Source organism: Crocodylus porosus, unplaced genomic scaffold (genome assembly GCF_001723895.1).
Source record: "Crocodylus porosus isolate Cpor-Errol unplaced genomic scaffold, CroPor_comp1, whole genome shotgun sequence".
Lineage (NCBI taxonomy): Eukaryota > Metazoa > Chordata > Crocodylia > Crocodylidae > Crocodylus > Crocodylus porosus.
This window is the reverse complement of record NW_017728924.1, coordinates 1,296,966-1,318,485: the sequence shown is the minus strand read 5'-3', so window position 1 is coordinate 1,318,485 and position 21,520 is coordinate 1,296,966. Positions and strand designations below refer to the sequence as shown.

Below are 21,520 nucleotides of genomic sequence, written 5' to 3'. Positions count from 1 at the left end.
GGGACCTTGCTGCATGTGATAACGTTAGAACAGCGCAGCTTGGGTATTCATGGCTTCAGGCCGACAGAAAGGACAAGGTTGTTTTTTAAAAAGCTGAAGGAAAATGTTTCTAAATGTCAAATGCTGTCTATTAAACGTACAACTCTAAGCACCGCCAACTTAATCTACCAGGGAACTTAGGAATAATGTATCATCTGCCTTGAAGTGGAAATAATTAGCACCTCTGACATTAAGAGCATTCACATACCATAAACCTACATGAAAATAATCACAGGCAGCACCTGAATAGAGTGGTTTCAGATGACACATTTTAAGCCTTAGCTCTCCCCAGCCTGACTTTCACAGGTTCGTGCCTGCAGACTGCTGGGTATCGACAACCACCAAAGCCAAAGTGAATGGCTGTTCGGTGGGGGGGCTGCGTGCCCCCCTGGAGCTTGTCTTTCATGTGGTTTTGGGGGAATTGCATTTTCAACATTAAGTGTTTTCAGCCAGACAAGCTCCTACAGATGTAGATGATGACACAGTCTGCCATGGAGCATAGGCAAGGGATGTTAGGAAGAAAATGTTTCCCAAGGGTTTTTTTTTATCAATTTATCTGCCCTGATTTTACACCCCCAGATTTGGGGGGACTTCCTATTATTCACAAATTCCAAGGAGGTGGAGAAGGGGGAGCGCTTAGATAGCTTCTCTCTTAATATTCCTGTATTTAGTAGTTTCATTTAACAGTAGCTACATCTGTTCTTTCTTAATAGACCAAATCTAACATGTCCACGGCTCTTTAAGGTAGGCATTATTTAAGAAGCGAGGACAGCTCTGATCCCAGGCTGGCCTCCTTGGGAAACGTCCTTGGTCCCGTGCCTCGGGCTACTCTAACTTAGCTTCGCATGTCCTCCTTTTAGCTCTTTCATGATCTGACAGGGCCAGACCAGGTGCTCTTATTTCTGGAGAAGTGGCCATAGGATTTTTCTGTTAGCACAGCACTCCCGGTGCAAGCCATCTAGGCTGATAATTCATGGCAGGGAAGGCTCATGTCAACCAGTTCCTTTGTGGCGAGGGAAAAGGGTCACAGGAAATTTTGGGCATTTACTTGAGCAGTTTTAATGATGGGTAGAGTTAGTGTGGGTTTCAGATCAGGTGCCATGCTGTGGTTGTTACAGTGACTCGTGTTTTACCTCAGGAAAATCAGGAAATATGCAGCATGAGAGAGTCAGTTTCTTCCCTCCAAAGTCAGACACCGTACGAGTTTTGTACGTGGTAGTAAAGATCTTAAAGGATCTGTTTTAACCTCTTGATTTTTAAATCACCTTTATGTATTTTCAAGTTTCCTCTCAGCTTTGCTAATCTTTCCCTTGCTTCACAGAGATGCGGAAAGCCCCCGGGGGACTGATTTGACCCTTAGTTTTCCCACCGTCCATTTGACGGCCGTAAATACATTACTGAAAATATTAAAAGCCCCTTGAATAAAATGGTATTTGAATCCCGGCTCTCAAAAAAGTCAGGTGATATCTTTCTGAGAAGTGGGGAGGAAATAGGCTTCACTTCTTTGTCGGGGGGGGGGGGGTCTGTGGCCTCCATATACCTGAGTTACCCAAGGGATGAAAAGGTGTGAACTCTCCTTTCTGTATAGTCAGTTAGGTGGAGCGAGCGTGACCCTAGTGTCACAGCTGTGAATTCAAGGCTGCTTTTAGCTGCGAGCATGAGACATTATTAAAGAAGCTCTAAAACTGCGAACACATCCTGTTTATAACCACCAGCTCAGCAGTACCTGAGTGAGCAAGCAGGCGAGGAGCAGTTGGGTAACATCAGTGTGCTCCGTGGCAGGCACTAGCACCAGCCACTCCTCCATAATTGGATTTCATCTGGCTCATCCGTGTTCACCCTGAAGCAATGGATCCCGTGCCAGTTTACCATGGGAACATCAGCCGAGAAACTGGGGAGAAGCTCCTGCTGGCTAAGGGGATGGATGGCAGCTATTTACTGCGAGACAGCGAGACCATCCCAGGAGTATATTGCCTCTGCGTGCTGTGAGTACAAAGAACCGAGGGAATTTAGTTTCTGCATCAGCACCCCTGTGCATGGTCTGTCCGAGGTCTGGGGGATCCCAGCTACCATCTGAGATGCAGCAGCTTGGGAGTCTTTGAGGGGCCTGCTCCATTTGGTGAAGGGACACTGGCATGGAGACCCCTGGGAGGGCAGTGCTAGAGTTCAGTGCTCATGCAGCTCTTAGGACTGTTGACTTTGAACTGCTCATTTCATGGTGCCTGTTTCGCCTGCCATGATGCTCGCCCTTTAACATACCTTCTGGCATGTTTTGCAAATACAGCTCGTTGCAGAAAAAATCCTGAGGATTTAGCCGCTCGACTCTGGCTTCAGGCGTAGAAGCATATAAGGTACACGTGGACCTTTGCTGGAAGAGCAGAGGACTGCCACGTAGAGCTTCCACCCTAAAAAGGCCATAAAACTGAACAAAGGCCAAGAGTTATTGGTATTGGGGTTGTGGCACGGGGGAGAAGAAGGAATGAGGTTATCATAGATTAGAGCCATGTAGCTGGGATAGAAAACTGCCCATGCTGTTTGCTCCTGCTGAATAATTCGCTGGGTTTTGTGCCAGTTGTCTCTTGGCTGCTTTGGCACCTGTTTCTGCCGCCTGGCCGATCTGCAGAAAACCAAACCTCTGCCTGTTCTGGGGGCTCCTGTGTTGGAGCAGTGGTACTTTCCATTCAGATCTGGACGGCAAGGGGTTGCATGCCAACATTTAGCCTGATTTTTGCCAGTCTTACTCAGGCTGGGCATCGTCACATGCACTTCCAGCATTTCTATTATTTTTTAGAATAAACTATCCTTACAGTACAAAATACAGATGGATCGTAATAAAGGAAGTATCAACATTTTATCAGCCAAGGTGAAGAGAGTTAGTGGGGAAGAAATTTCTGACACCAATTCAGTAAGGAGTCACTGATGAGATGTTTCTAAAATGGATATGAGTTGTTAATGTTTTGGGAGTTAATACATATGATGTATTTTAATTAGCGCAGTTTTAGGAAGAGGAAAGGATGAAGAATCCTAAGCGTTAGTTTTGTGCTTGAATATAGTTAAACTGAAACAAAAAAATCTCCAGCAAGATCATTCAAAGGACTACTTTTAAAAATTGAAGAGTAACAGGAAAATGCATTTGTATCAAGAACAAATTAGATGGAGATAAAAGAGGAGGATTTTACTCATATGTAAGAGAAGAGAGATAGTTAGAGGCGTTATGAGGACTACTAAACAAACACCTCCCTCTCACTTTTCCACAGTGGCCTTAGTATACTTTTCAAACATCACTTAATTTGGACTTAGTCTCCAAGGGATATTAGCATTATAGTTCTCTGTTTGCAGGTGAGCAAACTGAGGCAGAAGGCTGTTAAGTAGCAAAAGCTGTAGAAGAATTTACACGTGTCACCCAGTTTTCTTTTTAGAACTGTACTGTGAGGATCAAATTTTCTTTTCTCCCCTACTAAATGAGATGGAGACTCAGAGATGCTCCAAAACTGTTTGGGCCCATGGATCACCTTCCATTAGCAACATTTCTGGTCAACCACTAGTGCCCTCCTCAGTAAGCTTTTAATTGTAAAGGAATTCCAAGTGCAATCTGCAAGCCACGTGCAGACGCATTTTGGGAATTACTGAAAAAAAAGAATGTCAATACGTATATGCCACACCTAACATTTATTTCACCTCGGCCTCAAACAAGAAAATCAGCCAGGAAATAAGTGCACTGAGTTAAATGTGAGTGCAGGATAAGGGACGTTTAGAAGAATCAGACACTGAAAGCTCAAGTCATCTTAAAGATCAGTCAGATGAAATGAAAGAGTTGAGCACTGGGTCCAGTAAAATTTAGTATTTCAATACATGATGTTGAGTAAGGAGAGCGCTGCCACTGTGGATGATATAAAGACATTAGGAAATGAATGGACGTGCAAATAACACAGACTTTTAGAGAAGAGTAGGCACTGAACTACAGCTGGCAAAACCATACAATACCAGAACAGCTCTGCCATGACGGACCAGGAGGAGCGAACAGGCAGTGTACTGCAAGTGAACTCACTGCAGGATCTTAATGCTGGGAAGAAGAAAAAATGTTAGACTGGCCAGTATGTGTAGAGACAGCATGCTTATAACGAAAGAAGCAGCAGAAGAGGCAATAGAGACAAAGCAGAATACAGAAGAGAAGAGTGTAGACTTCTGGGTTCATCATCATCAAACAATCCAATAATTTACAAGTAAATGTATTTCTATATTAAATAATTATTTGGGGGCAGCACACTTGCCTTTATAGCTGTGTGTGAAGCACTTAGGACATCACTGAAGTTAGAAAAATCTTTTCATCATCACTAAGAGTCTTTGCAGATGACTGTTCTAGGAATACCTAGAGAGATCAGGACTATTTAGTACTTACTGGAGACTTGATCTGAAATGATTTTTGAAATGGCAAAGTAAAGCCTGTATGTCAACAGAAAGACAGACGTTGTAATAAATACTAAAGTTAGATGAAAATGCTATTTTCTTTAAAAGAAAAAAAAAATTCAAATAATACAAAAATTATTGTGTTGGAATTTATTTTTTTCTATTCATTCCTCATTGTTTAAAGATCAAGTCCAAAATAAGTGACATTTGAAGAACAGATAAAAGCTCAACAGTGGAAAGTAAGATATAATTATTGGTTTAGTAGGCTTCATACCAACTAGGGTTTTCTCTGATCAGTCTCTACGCAAAAAAAAAAAAAAAAAAAAAAGGAAGTATTTTTAGATTTTTCTCTCTTCTCTACCTTTCCCTTTTCCATTCCACTACGGGGGAAGCCAAAGTTAAAATCATAAAGATAAACTTTTTACAAACAAAAAAATATCCTCAAAAAGCCATTTTTTTGCGGGGGTGGGGGGAACCCTATTTTGATGAAAATGTAGTGAACACGGTTGGGCTATTCAGCCATTAAGGGGCTCCGATACATGTGCAGGAAGCCTGCTCCCATTCTGCTCCCAATTTCTGGAGTGGAAATGAATGCGCTCCAGCAAACTCTAGCATCATCTGCAACAGTGTCCCCGTGCTGAAAAATGGCAGCTGGGTGCTTTGAACTAAAGCTAGTTCGACAAACTAGTTCAAAGCATCCTGCTGCCATTTTTCAGCATGGGGGGACACAGGTACACATGACGTTCGGGTGCTTTTAATTAGCACGGCTCACTACTTAAAACACCCCCCTCTGCATCCCGGTGCGAGTGTAAAAATGCCCAAGGTTCCCCGTGCAGCTGGTTTTGGGTGCGATGTGATAACAGCATGCAACCAAAAACTTTAGTTTCTCTGTGCAAGCTGTTCATGCCAGTTTTTCTATGTTAGTAGTTTTTGGCAGACTTTGAACTTCTCAGTATAGATAGTAAAGGCAGCAAGGGCTAGGGTTAGGCTCAACCGAGTCTTTTGTACTCGGGTCTAAAAGAAGAAATGGAGCTATGCCTTGTACAAGGTGGACGAGGCTGAGGTTCCACGAAGTCACCTGGCGAGAGGTCATTATTGCCATTGAGTTCATCTCTGAACTATATCTGACCTTGGCACGTCTAGCTGAAATTCTGCCATGAAGGGTGGCACAATAAAACTTGCAGATAGGAAGGTAAATGATGGTCAGGTCTTTCTTTTTATTTTGTTAATAAACTTTAAGCAAGAAAGTGCCTCTTTTCCCTCCATTCGCTTCCCCACAAGGTATTACTATTTTTTTTTTTTTTTGACAGGGCACGGCTTTTCCTCCAATCAGTTCAGGCCCAAACTGTAGTCTCCATAACCCTTGTGTATGAACTAAAGCCCACAAGCCTTCAAAGAGGCATTTATATGTGTGTGCATATTTTTGGCTCAGGCAAAACACAAAGACGTTTTTACTTTCATAATAATTTGAAGACCACAGTGGGGAAGGCAAACTGTATGCCGAGTAAGGTGGCTTTTGATTTATAGCCGCATCTCTGGGTGGCTTTCTTTTAAAGAAAGATGCTTTCTGTGACCTTTTTTTTTAGCTTTTGCAAAGGATATGCTCAATCCTGCACTTGCCTGTGCTGTGATTTCATTAATAGCAATATCAAACTGATAACATTAAGTACCTTATCGGTAGCTGTATTTAAATGCTTGTTTCAAATTCACCAACACAGGAGCTCAGATACTTCACTCGCGCATTCCTCTTGAAAACTGTGACACTTGAAAATTAGGTTTAAAGAAACATGTATCATTGATTCCCTCCCCTCTTTTCCTCTCCTCCCACCCCCCCCCACCCCAAATATTTAAATCGGTTGGATATTGCATTCAGTGTCATGAAATTTTGTTATTGAATCGCAGTTTTTCTTTATGGGGTTTTACTTCTTAACTAGTAACATCTTCTGTTTGCAGCAGTTTTGGATTTTTTTTGACATTTAGACCACATGTAAAGACCTTCTTCCCAATGAAGCCAACGTAGGACATAATAATAGGTCTGATTTTTTCAAAGCAGCTCCTTAAACAGTGTGAGCAGACCTTGAGACAACATCTTATTTGCCTACTGTGAGTACAAAAAGCTCTGTTTGGCTTTGGAAGATGTTTCTGCATGTGGAAAGATATAAATTGGTAAAGTCAATGCTAAGCCTAGCACTTGTGTTTTGGCCCTCAAAACTTAGTTGAATACTTGAATGTGGGCAGTTGTTTCCTTGATACTCCCAAGCACTTGCGTTTTGAGCCTCAAAAACATACGTGAATACTTGAATGCGAGCAGAGCAGTTGTTTCCTTTCCTTTCAAACTGTTTCCTGAAACCAACCATTAATCCACTGTACTCATACTTTAAGGCATAATTAAAAGCCACAGTCGAAGGCTGGAGTTCTTGAGATAATGGCAGTGGCATGAGAGATCCTATTCAGATTTAATTTATACTGTTCTTTCCCATCATATTAACCACAATATCTGGGTTATGTTACAAGCCAGGGATGGACGTGTTGTTTGAAGCACTCCAAGTGCCTTTGAAGTTCTCCAAGCAGCAAAAGTGATGTTTATGGCTGAAGAAGTACTTAAAAAATGCCCCTCAAAAAAGAGGAGCATCTTGTGCATGCTTCATTTTGAAGCACTTCCTGAAATGTTTGCATGCTTCAGCAGAGAGCACTAGGAAGTTGTTTTGCCCTCTGGCATCTCGCAGTGCTCTGCTCCCCAGCTCCTCCTATGTGGGGTGGGGGCAGGGGGGACAGGGTGGACAGCCAGTGAGCGCTCTTGAGTGTGCTCAGCGGTCTTTGGGAAATAGAGACGCGCAGAGATTCTTGCTCTTCAGCTCCCTGGTTGGAGAGCATAGCCACTGCATGCCTTCGTGGCCATTATAAAGTGTTGTGAGGACAGGGCCACTTGTCTGCCCAGAGCTGTCATGCTTCATATGGGAGTGGGATTTAGAGCGCTTCAAATGAATGTCTGTTCATTGCCATAATCTTACTCTCAAATGACCAGATAGCTATTTGCAACTGGGCTGATTAGTGCTGGATCTGGCTTGAGTCTGGCTTAAACTCACGTCACTGTTCAGCCGCCACACCCCTCCTCACGTAGCAGTATTCAGTGCTTGGCTTTGTTCTTACTGTTCAATGCCTGGCCCCATGCCTTATTTGCTGCATATTATTCAGACTCCCCTCTGAAGGTGTTAGTATCTTCATGGACTTTTCTGCTAGCTTTTGAGTGCTTTGAAAGTATGAATGACTTTATTTTCACAATGCACCTTTTAGCTGAATGGGTATTATTAACCCCCTTTACAGGTGGAGAATAGAGAGGGAGAGAGACTGAGAGAGAGGTTAAAGTTTGCAGTAGTTCTGGATGCTTAGGGAAGGATTTCTCAGAGCATTTTGCATTATGCTTCAACTGTCCAAAGCATGGATCCCCTTGACCTGAGCTGCCAGGGGTCTTGCGGGGGAAAGCTAGAAAATGACTAAATGTAATTGGTGCATATGAAAAGTTTGCTTTAAGTGATTTGCTTTTCAGCACTTAGAAGCTCTGGGACATCGACAGGGATAGAATCCAGTTTTCCAATGCAACGTTCAGCTCCCTCGACTGTGAGATGAGCCTTTCTTTTCTTGCTAGCCCCTGCTCCATTCAGGACGTGCCTTCCACCTTCTGTAACAAATGAGGCAGCAGGTTCCAGGAGCAGCAGTCTCGTTCTTGACAGAGTCTTGCTTCTTCCCTAGAGCGCAGTCCACCCTGTGCACCGAGGGAGCGTTCCTGCGGGGAAAGCGCCAAGTTTGTCACTGAAGACTTTCATAAAGCACGCATGCATTTCCTAAAATGTTGAGTGCTTGATATTGCAGGTTTTGCATCCTTCTGATGGGTTTTGGATGTGATTGCCTACGATCTTTGCTTTTTACAAAACAAGCTGAAAAAAATAATTCAAGAATTTGGAGTCATTTTGATGCCCCTGTGGTCACCAGCACTGTTGGAATCGTTAGATTTGCTGTAACGGTCAAGAAAAAGCAGAAGGACTACCCAAGCCTAATGACCCCTTGCACAAGTATAGTTAAACCATGCCCGTTTCTGTAGCTAAGGGCATGTAAGGTATTGGTGAGGCTTGGGTGACTAGTAACAATAATCGGGTGTCATCATCTGTGTGGACCACAGCTAGAGGTGATCTAGAGGAACGTATTGTTCCATTGTTTCTGACTTTGCTGCAGTTGTTTCAGACTCTCCTGACTTGTTTCCACTGTGCCCGAACCCTCTCTGCCATCCCCTTCAGTCTTACTGTCCCAGCCTTGTTGTCTCCTACTCTCCAGGTTCCTCATCCTGCTCCTAATCTCTCTGAACCCCACCATTCAATCATGTCCTCCTTCTCTACCCCATAATCTCAAACCCTGGCTTCCGGTTCCCTCTGTCCCTCGTGAGTCCTGATCCAAATTTCACTTCTCTAAGTGTCTCACCTAAATGACTCCCTTTGCTGTACCTTCAACAGGTCAACTCTTGACTCTTCTTCATTCTGGTTGAGAAATTTCCTCCTTCAAGCTGTTCAGAGAGTCGGCACAGAAGAGTGCTGAGGGCACAGGAAAAAGGGTATACCTGCTCTAAGTTCTAGCGTGCAGGGCCAGAGTAGTCTTACGGAGGCAGGAGATGCAATGGCAGGTAAAATCCTGCTTGGCCTGTGTAGCCAGAGCTGGAGTGTAAGCAGTGCAGAATGAATCTTTGGAGAAATGAATTGCCAAATTCTAACATTTCGACACAGCACTGTGTGCATTACAGTTTTGCGATGTGTTATAACGTTGTCATAGCTGGGTGGGTTTTCATCAGGACAATGTGCTGGCATAAGGCACAGGCTTGATACTAATGTCAGTCCTCCCCACAAATCTGAGACCCTTGTCCAAAGCACAAGCTTCGTCACGAATGTCACAAGAATTTTTGTCGCATGAGTAAAACAATGTGCTTTCCCTTAGTAGGCTCAGAAACAACTGAACATATCTTGCTGACATTTTCCCAAAATCTGTAGCTTAACGCCGATGTTCCTCGTGGGGAAGTTCAATTTGAATGGTTAAAATTCAGCTAAGTCAGGACCAATTGAATGCAAGGTTTCAGAAGGTCAGGTAAAATAAACTATGTTCAGAAATACCAGCTCCACCTAAAAGAATGCTTCAATGCCAAGGTGATATGTGTGACTGCCTTAATTTATCCATTAACAGCCTTATACTGTGTTCTCTCAAGTCTGGAAAGAGATCTATTAAAAAAAAAATCAGCTTTTGATATAATTTTTGCTGACTTGGCTTTTCTGTTTTGTCTGTTCAATTTAGGCCCAGAAAATGAATAGAAATTATTTTAATGAAATTCTCCAACTGAGCTACACAACATTTGGAAATGATTTTAAAACGTACCATGTAGCTGAAATGTCATGGTTAATTTTTAAACTGCTGCATACGGCTAATATCCTCCAGCTATTTCAACAGTGCAGAAGATTGTAATTATTCACCTGTTAAAGCAAATGTGGCTTTAACAAGTTTGAGCAGAACGGAAAATGGAGGAGTGGTGAGAATAGGTAGGCAAATGCTGCCTTAGTGTGTGTCAGCTGTGAAGATGCCTTTGTAGTTCTGTGGGGAATGATGTATAAAGGCAAAAACTTATTGAAGACAGCAAAGTATATTTCCTGTAGCAGGTCCTTGACTTTTTCTCCTCGAGAGTCTTCCTAATGATAGTATCACAAGAGAGACCCTGCTAAAGGTCTTTCTAGCAGGAAGGAAGAGACTTTTTGTTAGGCCGATTTACCGGAAACATGTTAGGAAATATGTGAGGCAAGACCAAATCTCAAGCCTCCAGTGAGGTGTTGACCATCTCACTCCTGGTACTTGTAGCTCTAGGCCTTTTCCAGTCCAGCTCATGAGCAAGCTGGAGTGAGGGCACACGGATCATGCCTGCCCCCAACCGCTAAGCCCCTCCACCTGCTCTCACGTGGCACGTTCTGAACCCAGAAGCTCAAAGGCTACTCAGGCTGACCAAAGAGGCAAGCCGAGATAGGGCTAGCAGCATATTGTTGGCCTCAGCAACCACGGAAAAACTTTTCTGCCCTTAGGGAACTATTCTAGACAAGGCTCCCAGCGAGCAGCTGCTCACTGAGCTGTCCCTAATACAGGGACCTGTCCCTTTAGGGAGCTGGGTCAGAGCTGCAGGGTGGGGGGGGCCAGAGCCAGGCTGAAGGTGGCCGGAGGCATGAGGATCCTGCAGCTCTGTTCTTCCACAAGTTGGGGAGAGCTACCCCGCCACGGGAAAAACGGGGATGATTCATTTCCATGCAGGTTCCCCACAGGAATGTGGATCTGAAGCGCAGTCTGCCTCTCTCTATCCCTTTATCTATATTCCAGTCTCTAGTGGGTAGGAAGAAAGAAGTTCAGGTTTAGCCTCCTGGCATGTAGTTCATTTGCTTTTAGATATGAAATTGCATGGTATCAGGAGCAGGATGGAGAAGAGCTTGTCTTGTCAGAGACTAAGTGTTGTTCCAGCGTGAGTTGATTTCACAGGAGAAAACTAAGCTGGCAGTTAATGGTGCCACAGGAGGAACCCCTCGTACACTGAGCCTAAGACCGATACAACATGCTTTCTGTGCGCTTTATAGGAGTAGGCAGAGCATAGGTATAGGGAGTCTTTGCTGTTTAATAGGAAAAAAGAGAGGGTGGGTACTTACTGGATGGGAACTGTTCTGCATAGTTACATGTGTACACACGTATTAAGTCAACTTAAAATAAGGTGACTTAACTAAGTCAATTTAAGTTAAGCCACGTCAGAGTGTACCCACGTACAGCTCCTTGATATGGTGGCAGCCATCTTGGGAGCTAAGTTAACTTAACGGTTGCAACTCAAGATAATACACCTCGGAGGTGTATTATCTTGTGCCGCAGTTAAGGTGACTCTACTCCACATATATGTGTACATGCTGACCATTAAATTGACTTCAAAAAGTTAAGCCAGCTTAAATGCCAGAAAATTAGTACTTGTGTACCCATAGGGTAAGGCAGGTTAAATTGTGAAACATTGTTTGAAACAGCTGGCAGGTTGTGAGGGAAACTTGGTTTGTCAGAATGGGGCTATTTTCACGCTGAAAAGAGAAAGTCCTTTCAAGTGGTAATGCAGTATGTCCTTGCTGTTTAACAGAAAGTTATGATAAGATCATGTGCGTTAGGAAAACAACGCTTGGCAGAGCTGCAATTCATTTTGCTAAAAAAAAAAGATCTTGTGCGAGTTGTCTTATGGGAAAAGGTCTCTGTTCAGACAGGTTTTTTATTCCATCAACCATTTTTTCAGTGGAGCATGCGTCCAGTGAGGTCAATATTGTGCCAGTTCCCTCTTATCCTTAGAGAGCAAGTTCATTCACTGATGGGTTCAAAGCCACAAATGGTACCACTCACCACCAAAATTCATTCCCATTTCATGCCTTCCTGTCTCTTTCCCACCATACAACAGACCCAGTTTCCAGCCCTTTAGTGTGGTGCACATCGAATACCCCTCTAGTTACTTCATTGTATTTTAGAGGGCTCCTAAACTATATACGCTCAACGCATTCCATACTTCCCCTTTCTATTCTTTTATCCACAGCTCTATATCTGTATTGTGCTTTTCTCAGGATTATTTGAGGGTTTCTTAAGAACTGAGTTTTTTATGGGGGTAGGGAGATAACCGTATGCCCAATCCCCAACTCAGAGGACCAGTGAATCACTCCTTTCTCCTTTGCACTATCCAGCTTTCTTCCCATCCGTGAGGGTCATGTGTTTGCCAGGAAATAGAAACTCTGTTTTTCCAGAAAGCTGAGCCTTGCGGAAGAATTGAATTGTGAAGAGATTTACAGCACAGTGAATGGTTTTGAACAATACAGCACCAGCTTTTGGTAATGGGCCTGCTGCATTATTAACAACAATTGTGGAATTAAGTTAAAAAAATCACAAACTAATGTTAGAAAAAATACCAAAGGAGTGGAAGAAGTTGATAATAACCACTTTGAGGGAACAATAAAAGGGTGAGGGGACACAAGTGAATGGAAGGACTCTTGTGGCCTCTTCTGCTTTGTTCCACTTACCAAACCCTGTCTCTGAGGCCTTTATCTAGACCTAGTTATGACTATAGAGCTGGAAAAATAGTTCCAGTGGAGTTGAAATACTTTACTTCATCTTCTACTGGAGGGAAATTGGGAATAAATGCAGGATATGTATATCACTTTTTTAGATATTGAGGAAGTGTATAATAATATTCAGAGACATAGCCTCTGGGCTGCAGTGAAAGACTTCAAAATTTGAAAAAAAAATTAATGTAGTACAACTGTATATTGCGGTTCAAAAAAGCAGAGTACAAACAGGAGAGGATTCAACATTATATTGCAATAGGAACATTATAGTGCACTAACGCCAACACAGTTTAAGAAGCGAAAAGAAAAGAGTGATATGGTAATTCCAAAATGTTAAGGATAGGGTGGATTTAATGGCCATATTTAACTTACTTCAGATATGCTGATGTTTTGGCTACTACAGCAAGGACCAAAGATATAATGCAATATAATACAAATGAGGACTGGAGACTTGAAGCATGTAACAAGAAAAAATGGGGTTTGAGATAAAGCCAAATTCATGGTTTTAAGCCGATCACGAGAGAATCTTTGACAAGCTGATCAAGTGGTTGATAGCCACGGTTACAAACATGTTAGACACTTTAGATACCTTGGAGCATTAACTGCTAATAACAATTAGAAGAGGGAGAGAAGTGGGACCTTGGTATATAGGAGGGAGTGTGTTGCCTGTTGTTTTTGCAGAGAAATTTTAGATCTAAGCGACTACTCGGAAAGCTTGAGTTTCAGGAACGTGTGATCATGATGAAGCCTTGCTTTATATCCTTGTGAGACCTGAATGCATTTTAGAAAGAAGAAAGACGAACTTAAAAAACAAAAAAAACCCCCTTTGTAAATAGAACAGAGAGGTGATTTTTTGAGCTAGTAAGGGAGAAAGATGTACAGCGAAGATGTTCACATAAAGAGCTGCGTGTGGCTACTGGGGAACCGAGCACTGCGGTAAACTTAAAACCCAGTGACGTCAGTGGGCAAGGCAGAGCATTTGCATTCAGAAAGGCTAGCAGCTAAGCACCATTTGGGAAGCCATTTGTCTGATATTCCAGACTTAAGAGCTCTTAACATGAGTTGTTTTTTAAAAATAATGGCAGGAAGCAGTGCGAGCAAACTGTAAAGTAGTCAAGGCTGAGCGAGCCCAGCATCAGTATGGGAAGCTTGTGACACAGGTGCTCTAAGTCATGCAGTTCTGGATAGGAACAATAGGCCGGTACTTCAGCTTCAGTGCCACTGGTTTTGATGGAGCATCACCGTTCTGCACCAGTAAGTGAACTGTCCCCGTTCACCTTGTATACTCATTCACACTCATGCAAAGAGAGAGTCCAGTGGGTCTTAAAGCTATCAAGTCAGAATCAAACCATTCTGAATGATGAATGTTGACTGCCGGTTAGGTAGTTGCTGTCAGTAATTAGACACATTTCTGGCACTTCAGAAAGAAGAAATTCAGCAGTGGTCACATGTGACGTGGAGCATAAATCGCTGCATTCCTATGGTACCTGGTAGGGGTATGCAAAACAGGCCATATTTGATACAGATTTGGATTTGGCCTGAATCGGGGGGCAGTGATTGGATTCATCGATTTGGATCACTGTCTGGATTTGATTCAGCTGAATCCGAATCTGAAGATTCGATGCTGATTCACGGAATCAGCGATTCAGCTGTTAGACGCAGCTTTAAATGTTTTTTCTACCTACCTCGGGGTACTGAGGTGGCTCACGAATGCTGCAATGGTGCAGCAGATGGAGTGCCCCACAGGAGCATAGGGGGCCCCCCTGCGTGCTTGGCGGCGGACCTGGAAGTGGACTGGAAGTACTTCTGGGTCAGCAATCAGTTGCAGGAGAACCCCAGGTGCCCCCCAGACCCAGGAGGCACCAGTCGCTGAGCCAGGGGGTAGGGTGGGGAGGGGGGTCCCCCACGGCTGACCCAGAAGTGGACTAGAAGTGCTTCGGGGGGGGTCCACTGCCGAGTGCTCCCCCCCACCGCGCTCCCATAGCACGCTCCCTCCACCCCACCAGCTTGGCGTTCACGAGCCGCCTGGTACCTTGAGGTACGTAAAAAAAACATTTAACGCTGTGTCTATGTCTGAATCTTTGAATCTCTCCGAATCGATTCGGAGGGTTCCAGTTCAATTCAGAGAGATTAAAGCGTCTCCTGAGTCTATTCGGATTCGGAGATTCGGCTGCTGAATCGGGCCGAGTTTGCTGAATCGAATCAGTGGCTAAAGCTTCCCACAGCCTTAGTACCTGGGCCATTTATTACTTCAGTTGTTATAACATGCAGCTGCTCTCTGAATAGTGTGATGCAGAAATAACAAATATCACAAATGGCTAGATTATCACACATTTCATTTTTTTTAATGTAATAGGTCTGGGCCTACATTGTGTGTAGGCATTTACACCTGTACTTTGTGGGTATTAAACATAACCATTTGGTTCTTTTACCGCTGATCCTAAGTTTGCACTGTAAGTAATAAGTGACAAGTGGTCATCAGCAGCTGTCTCTCTTCTCACAAGTCACACCTTTAAAGTTTGGTATCCCTACATTGTTGGATTTCTAGGAGAGCTAAGACCAACTCTGGCTATCAATAGTTTTTTATTTTTTTCACAGCTCTTAAGCTGTGACCTCTATTCTTGCTGTCCCCTGAGTGGAGGTGAAATTGGAAATGGGTGAAGGTTTCCCGGCTTCCTAAGGTACAGGGACTCCTGTGTCAGTGTTTCCTGCATGGAAGCTCAAAGGATGGTGTTAAGAAATACAAAGTAACTAATTAGACAAACTAACTTGCTGTGATTTTTGTGGTTTTTGATTTAAAAAAAAAATTAGGTGGTGTTGGTTCTGGGAACATTTTTGATTGATTTGAAAAAAGCCGCATACAGCAACCATGCTGTTTACTAGTGACACGCAGCCATTCGGTGTTCTGTAGAAAGTGTCTGACGTACATGCCTGAGTGTGAACGGTCACAGATGGGGAAATAAAAACGTTGAACAGGTATTACAATTTCATGTTTAATATAAAAATAAGTTTTTAATCACAGATGGATCAACTCAGTGCCCTAAACTATTTTGAACGCAGCAGGTTTCAGTGGGAAGAAACCCAGCTTCTGACCAGAGTCAGAATTTTGCATTTCATACTGGAGACGGGATGGATTCATTTATTGCTAAGAAAAGATCGTTACGTGAACACACACTGACATTACAGAGCAACTGCAACTACATCTGACAGTTGGAATAACTAATAGATACCCATTGATTCTTTTATAGGTATAAAGGATTTGTTTATACCTACAGAGTGTCCAAGACAGACACAGGGTCATGGAGTGCTGAGGTACGTAGCTCTCCCATTTTTTTCTACGATCTTGTATTCTGTTGAGTACAGTTATTGATGTAGTGCAATTAATCCTGATTATTCACATTTCTTCACTGCCTGATTCACATTTAATTTGATCGATCTCAAGCAAGCCCATCACTAGGGTATCTAGGTGCCAGTACTGACAATCTCTAAGTCATAAATTCATTCTCTGTTACACTTCAGCTCTTGCATAACGCAACAGTGCATTAATTTGCATCATTTTAAATGGAAGAAATATTGTGGCTTTATATATTGATGGGTACAATCAGTACTAATGTTTTCTCCATCCTACATGCTATTAGTACCAGGAATATTCAAACAGTTCGTTATAATTTACACTCATTTTTAACTTAATTTCTCTACAGATATGTTTATCATTGGCATGAACCAGTTACATAATAGCTGAGATTTGAGATGACATTCATCCTCACTTCTCTTTTGAGGGAACTAGTAACCCTGGAGTGGCATAGCAGTATTTGAAATCATAACAATGATTTAGGTTCATGACTTGTGAATACTAATTCTTATTTATTTTCTGAAGTTCTTGTTCTTTGTCTGGATGGAGGCACTATTTTAATTCATAATTAGATTTCAGTTTGCGCATTAATGAACACTGGTTTATAGAACGTAAAGTATGGTTTAATATGCTTATTTTTTTCTGGAAACCTAAGTCCCATTTTGAAGTTAGTTAGCATTGGACCCTGGAGCTGGAAGTAATTCACAGCTTTTCCTGCTGTAGCAACATGAACAGAGGAATTGGTCTTTAGGCATCAAGTCTGATCCTTGCATTGGAGTTTTCTCATTCTGGGAATGTGCTATTGGGACAGAAAGACAGATTCGAGTTAACTCACAGTCTCCCAGCATCCCAGGATGCTTAGTACCTCCCCTGAAAACTGCACCCCCCCGCCCAACCCCTCACCTTGCAGGGTCAATGGGCTATCCTGGGTCCAAGCTGTCTGCTCCAGCTGAGCAGGGAGGCATGCTCTAGCACCCCCGGCTTCTAGCCTGAGCCATTGCAGGGATGTGGCTGTATTTCCAGAATCAAAAGCAGATGTCTATTCACTCGCTTATCTATTCAGTCTACACAGTTTAGACTCACTTGTGAAGATTGAATCAATTCAGCCTTGGGCTTTTTGACTGTCTGTACTTAGCCAAGATGAGCAAATGGATCTCATTTTGAAACTGGGATACTAACTGACTCATATTGGAGGCTGTAGGGTAAAATCCATCATGGCCTAACAGGCTCTCTGAGCTCAGTGAGACTGTACAATAGTGGTTCTGAACCTTTTCAGACTTGAGGCACCCCTTATAAAATGTCAGCTCTTAATTTCACTTGATTTTTGACTACAGAAAAATAATAGAGGAATTCTGCTATTGCATAGAACTCAGAAGGACTACAGTAGGTGAGAATGCTTATAATACTATGGATTCCTCTTTGACCTATCTGTGTTTATCCTGTGAATGATATTTGTACACCTAACGGCGCTAACATTGCATGGCACCCCGCAGCACCCTTGAAAAGATCTCAAGGCACCCCAGCGTGCCCTGACACCTTGGTTGAGAATTGCTGCTATCCAGTTACACGGCCAACCTCCACCACGCAGCTGGTACTTCGATGCAGAATGCAGCTAGGTGTGACAATTACTGTGAATTGTAGGCCACATTGATTGTTGATGCTTGATACTCCCTTGGGGCTGCGGTCTGCTCTAGGCCTGTGTAGTGCTGCCTGAAGATCAAATGATCTTCGGAGCAATTGATGTACTTTGTGGTAGTGAGGTTTCCCCTCTCCCCCACCTCTGCAAGGAGCGCAGCTGGGGTGTTTCCAGGGCACCTCGGCGTATCCCAGGGATTCTGGTCTTTGGAAGGCAGCCTGGCTCCTCACAGGCTTCATGGGTCAGATCTGGGCCCTGAAGCACCCTGGGGTGCTCACTCTGTTCAGCCTGATTTTGAGTTATTTCTGACAGCATTAAGGCCTCTTCATTTTCCTTTGGCAGCTGGTGCTCCTTTCTCTTTTGTCTTCATTACTTTAGGTATGAAAAAGTCAAGTGTCAATCCCTCTTTTGTAAAGCGAGTTCATAAACACACTGGAGCACATTCAGAGTCTGGGTGATGAGTTGATGTCAATGGCCCACTCTGTTGCTTGTAACGGAGCTAGGACTTCTCCTGCATGGGCCTAATGGTGGGGCAGGGCGGGCTCTCCAATGTCATCAGGGTCCTTGGCTGAATAGAGCACAAATGTGGGCGTTGCTAATGCCCTTTCTTCAGGATACTGAGCTCTAGACTATGGCAGACACTGGTGCGGGGATGTGCTGAATTATTTAAAAGCTGCTTTTGAGTCCTAGTTCAAAACCCTTGAAGACTAGGATACTTTGTGATTTGGTTTTTGCAAACATTAAAGTACAAAGGTAGACGAAGTGCGAGCAGTAAACCAGGTAACAGTTAGTCGAGTCTTCCACACTAAAGACATGGCAGATGGATACATGGAAAGCTCACTCACGTGAACGCTTGCAAGCAGGCTGGAGTCATGCCGATATTTGCTGATGCAAAAAGCATTACCATAAGCTCCAAGACTTTCTCTAGAGCATCTTATTGGTGTTAGGCAGCCACAGGAGCAAGACCTGCTTTACAATCATTCCAATATGGTGCTTGCTAACACTGAAAGGCTTCAGAGCTTGGGAAACTGGACTGACACTCACCAGCTCTGTTGAGTCAGGACCTAGGCTTGTGGGAGCTTTGCCTAAGCAGTGTGTATGTTCTCTTGGTGGACCAAAGCTTTTTTTCCTCCATCACATCACATCACATCACATCACATGATAGCTGCGTCTAACTGCAGTGGCCACGTTGTGTTTCAGTTCAAATGTGTCTCTAGTGCTACCCCACAGAAGTGCATGGAGTTATATTAGGCATGAACTTTGGCTCTGCAGCTGCCCTGCGAGACAGCTGGGGGGGTGCAGTAACAGAAAGGAAAATGAGCTTAACTAGCATATGTGCAGATTTGAAATAGCAATGTCCCTGGAACTGGGAGACACCGAGAGAACAGCTCACTAGGTTGGTCTTAGCTTGAAAGGCCCGTTGAACAAATCTGTCAGGCGGTGCTGAGAATAGCTTCTCTGTTTTTTCCTATGTTTTTTTTTGCCTTTGTGCAAATGTCTCCTGAGTTGCTGTAAGTCATAACATTTCTTGGTCTGTTGTTTCCCAGACTGCACCAGGGGTCCACAAAAGATTGTTTCGGAAAGTACACAATCTACTCTCGGCCTTCCAGAAGCCAGACCAAGGCATTGTAACGCCTCTGCAGCATCCTGTTGAGAGATGTATGCATCCACAAGGTACCGTGAGGAGCGCCTGAGAGCATCACTTTGTAGAGCCGTCGAGCTTGCTTGCTGTCTGAGGCATGGTGTCTATTTCCTATTCCTCTCGTGTGTTTGGAGCTATTGCCAATCTAGGTAGCCAAGGCAAGAGGTGGGGCACCTGCACATGCTACGCAGGTATATCTAAGATAGCAGCAAGAAGTGGTGGGAGTTGAGGAGCCAACGTCCCACTGCTCTTTCTCATGGGAGGAGCAAAATGTTTGAGGATCTGAGCAGAAGGAGCAGCCGCATAGTAGATGCGTTGGGACTTTGTGTTCCCTCCACACGGAGCATCCCAAGTCTTTGGGCGGGGAGGATTGATATATGGCATTCAGTGGCCTCAAATGGGCTAATGTCTGAAAAAAATGTTGTTAGGCTTTTTAAATTATGAAGCCTGGGGGAGGGGGGGTGGTTCTTTTGAGGGACTAATCTATACACCAGTGGCACTGACATACACACCCTTTGATTTTTTTTTCCCACTTTCTTGAGACTCTGTTCTTTTATATATATAATTTTTTTGTGTGTGATTCTTTTTCTTTAGGGAGAAAGGAAGACCACCGGGGCTTTTACCTGCCTTCATGAAGACCATTCCCACCGTTTAAAGTAATTTAAATCAGCTTTTAAAATGTCTTCTTTTGTACATACCCTAGCACAGAAGCTGTTTATTATAGATAATACAACTCCGTGAGTTTTCCTGTAACATTTGCAGAAATGTATATTTAGTAGACGTTTTAGCCTGAGGTTTAAAAGATTGCTTGAATCTAGATTTAAAAAAAAAAAAAAAAAAAAAAAAAAAAAAATATGGAAGAGAAATAACCAGCAAGTGGATGTATTCATGTTTTCCTCTTCTCTTTGTACCTGGGAGCTTTCTGTTTGAATATTCCTTCTCACACTTACGTACTTCAATTCATTTTGGCTTCTTTTTTTTGTGTTTGATTTTTGACCAAAATTCACCCAAGTGCAAAAAAGCCCCATACATCTTGTTCTTCACTCGCACAAGCCCTCAAACCAGGGGCTCCTGTGGTGCACATGAACAAAGCTGTGAACAAATTTGAAAGCGACAGGCAAGATATTCCTCCACATCAAACTTTACATTCATATCATATGTCTTCTCGCTGGGACTGTTTGCAGGCTCACCCAATCAGGAGAAAGAAACTAGGTTGTATCATCTAGGTGAACAATCATAACTGGCTTAGCACAGCTTGAAGGTAGAAAATTCAAATTTGTGATTGAGCCAAAGCTTTAAAAAAAAATCAAATGCCTTGCGTTATTTAAGAAAAGCCAAATTAATTTAAGGAAGTTGTGTGGGCAGGAATAAAGATGGCTAATTTTGGTAAAATAAATTATTCTTTACAGCTAGTCTGTTGCCTTCTTTCATTCCCTTTGCATTTATATGACCATGATGGTAGAATATAGATGCTGTACTGTTTCCTATTATTATATGACTCCATCTTTAAAGCGATTAATTCCAGACCCTGCTGAGGCACAGCAAAGTGTCAGAAAAATCTGAGTCTGCATGTAGATTAAAAAAAGAGGGGTTGAAACTCATTTTGGGCGTAATTATAGTGCTGACACTGCCTTGCTATAATTAGAAGAAAATGGAAAACAATTCTGAGTAGAGTTAGAGCCCTAAAATAACCACTGTTGTTAAAGACAAGATCACGTTCAATTTGCACGAGTGGTTTTTGCTGCCTTCTAAGCACTCAAAAAAATCATGACTCAGGGGCCCAAATTTCTGAGAGCAGCTTTCAAGAGATAATTTTGGGTTTTTTTGGGGTGGTGGTTTTTTTTTTTTTTTTTTTTTTTTTGGTGTTTAAATGAATAAATTGAGGACTTATGGTTGCCATCTGGCATTTGAATTTTTATGATGCATGGGGTTTTTTTGAAGATTTTCTGTCTCACCATGAGGGGGTTGCACCTTTTTTAAGTTGAGCCAAGTTACGCAAGTGGAGGTTCGCCTATGAACACTTGACTTCAGGAGCTGGAACAGGAACCAAATATTGTGACTCAAGCTAAAAGGGCAAAATTTGGCCATACACCATGACTAGTGAGTTTCTACTGGCCGCTGATTGGTTGCTGATGATATAGCATATGTTGCGTGTGCACATTTGTGCGTGTATGTAGTACCTTCTCCAGTCCAATTGTTTCCTCCCACAGGCCTTTTGGGCTATAGCAAAATCCCAACCTATTACCTCCATCCATAATTTGTCCCGAAACATGGCCTTTCTCTTTGTTGTTTGCCATTTA

General features: G+C 43.0%; 1 protein-coding gene across 2 annotated transcripts; it reads left to right on the top strand.

Moving 5' to 3' along the window:
• Window positions 1-1,659: 1,659 nt before the first annotated feature.
• On the top strand, window positions 1,660-20,629 carry SH2D1A (SH2 domain containing 1A). 2 transcript variants are annotated; one of them, XM_019540175.1, is made up of 4 exons: window positions 1,660-2,024; window positions 15,839-15,902; window positions 19,126-19,315; window positions 19,815-20,629. In XM_019540175.1, the coding sequence occupies exons 1-3, from the start codon at window positions 1,888-1,890 to the stop codon at window positions 19,270-19,272; spliced, it is 348 nt and encodes a 115-aa protein (XP_019395720.1). In that variant the 5' UTR covers window positions 1,660-1,887; the 3' UTR covers window positions 19,273-19,315; window positions 19,815-20,629. The 2 variants fall into 2 exon arrangements, with proteins under 2 accessions (XP_019395720.1, XP_019395719.1); XM_019540174.1 differs by having other exon boundaries at window positions 1,663-2,024; window positions 19,126-19,252.
• The last annotated feature ends 891 nt before the right edge of the window (window positions 20,630-21,520 follow it).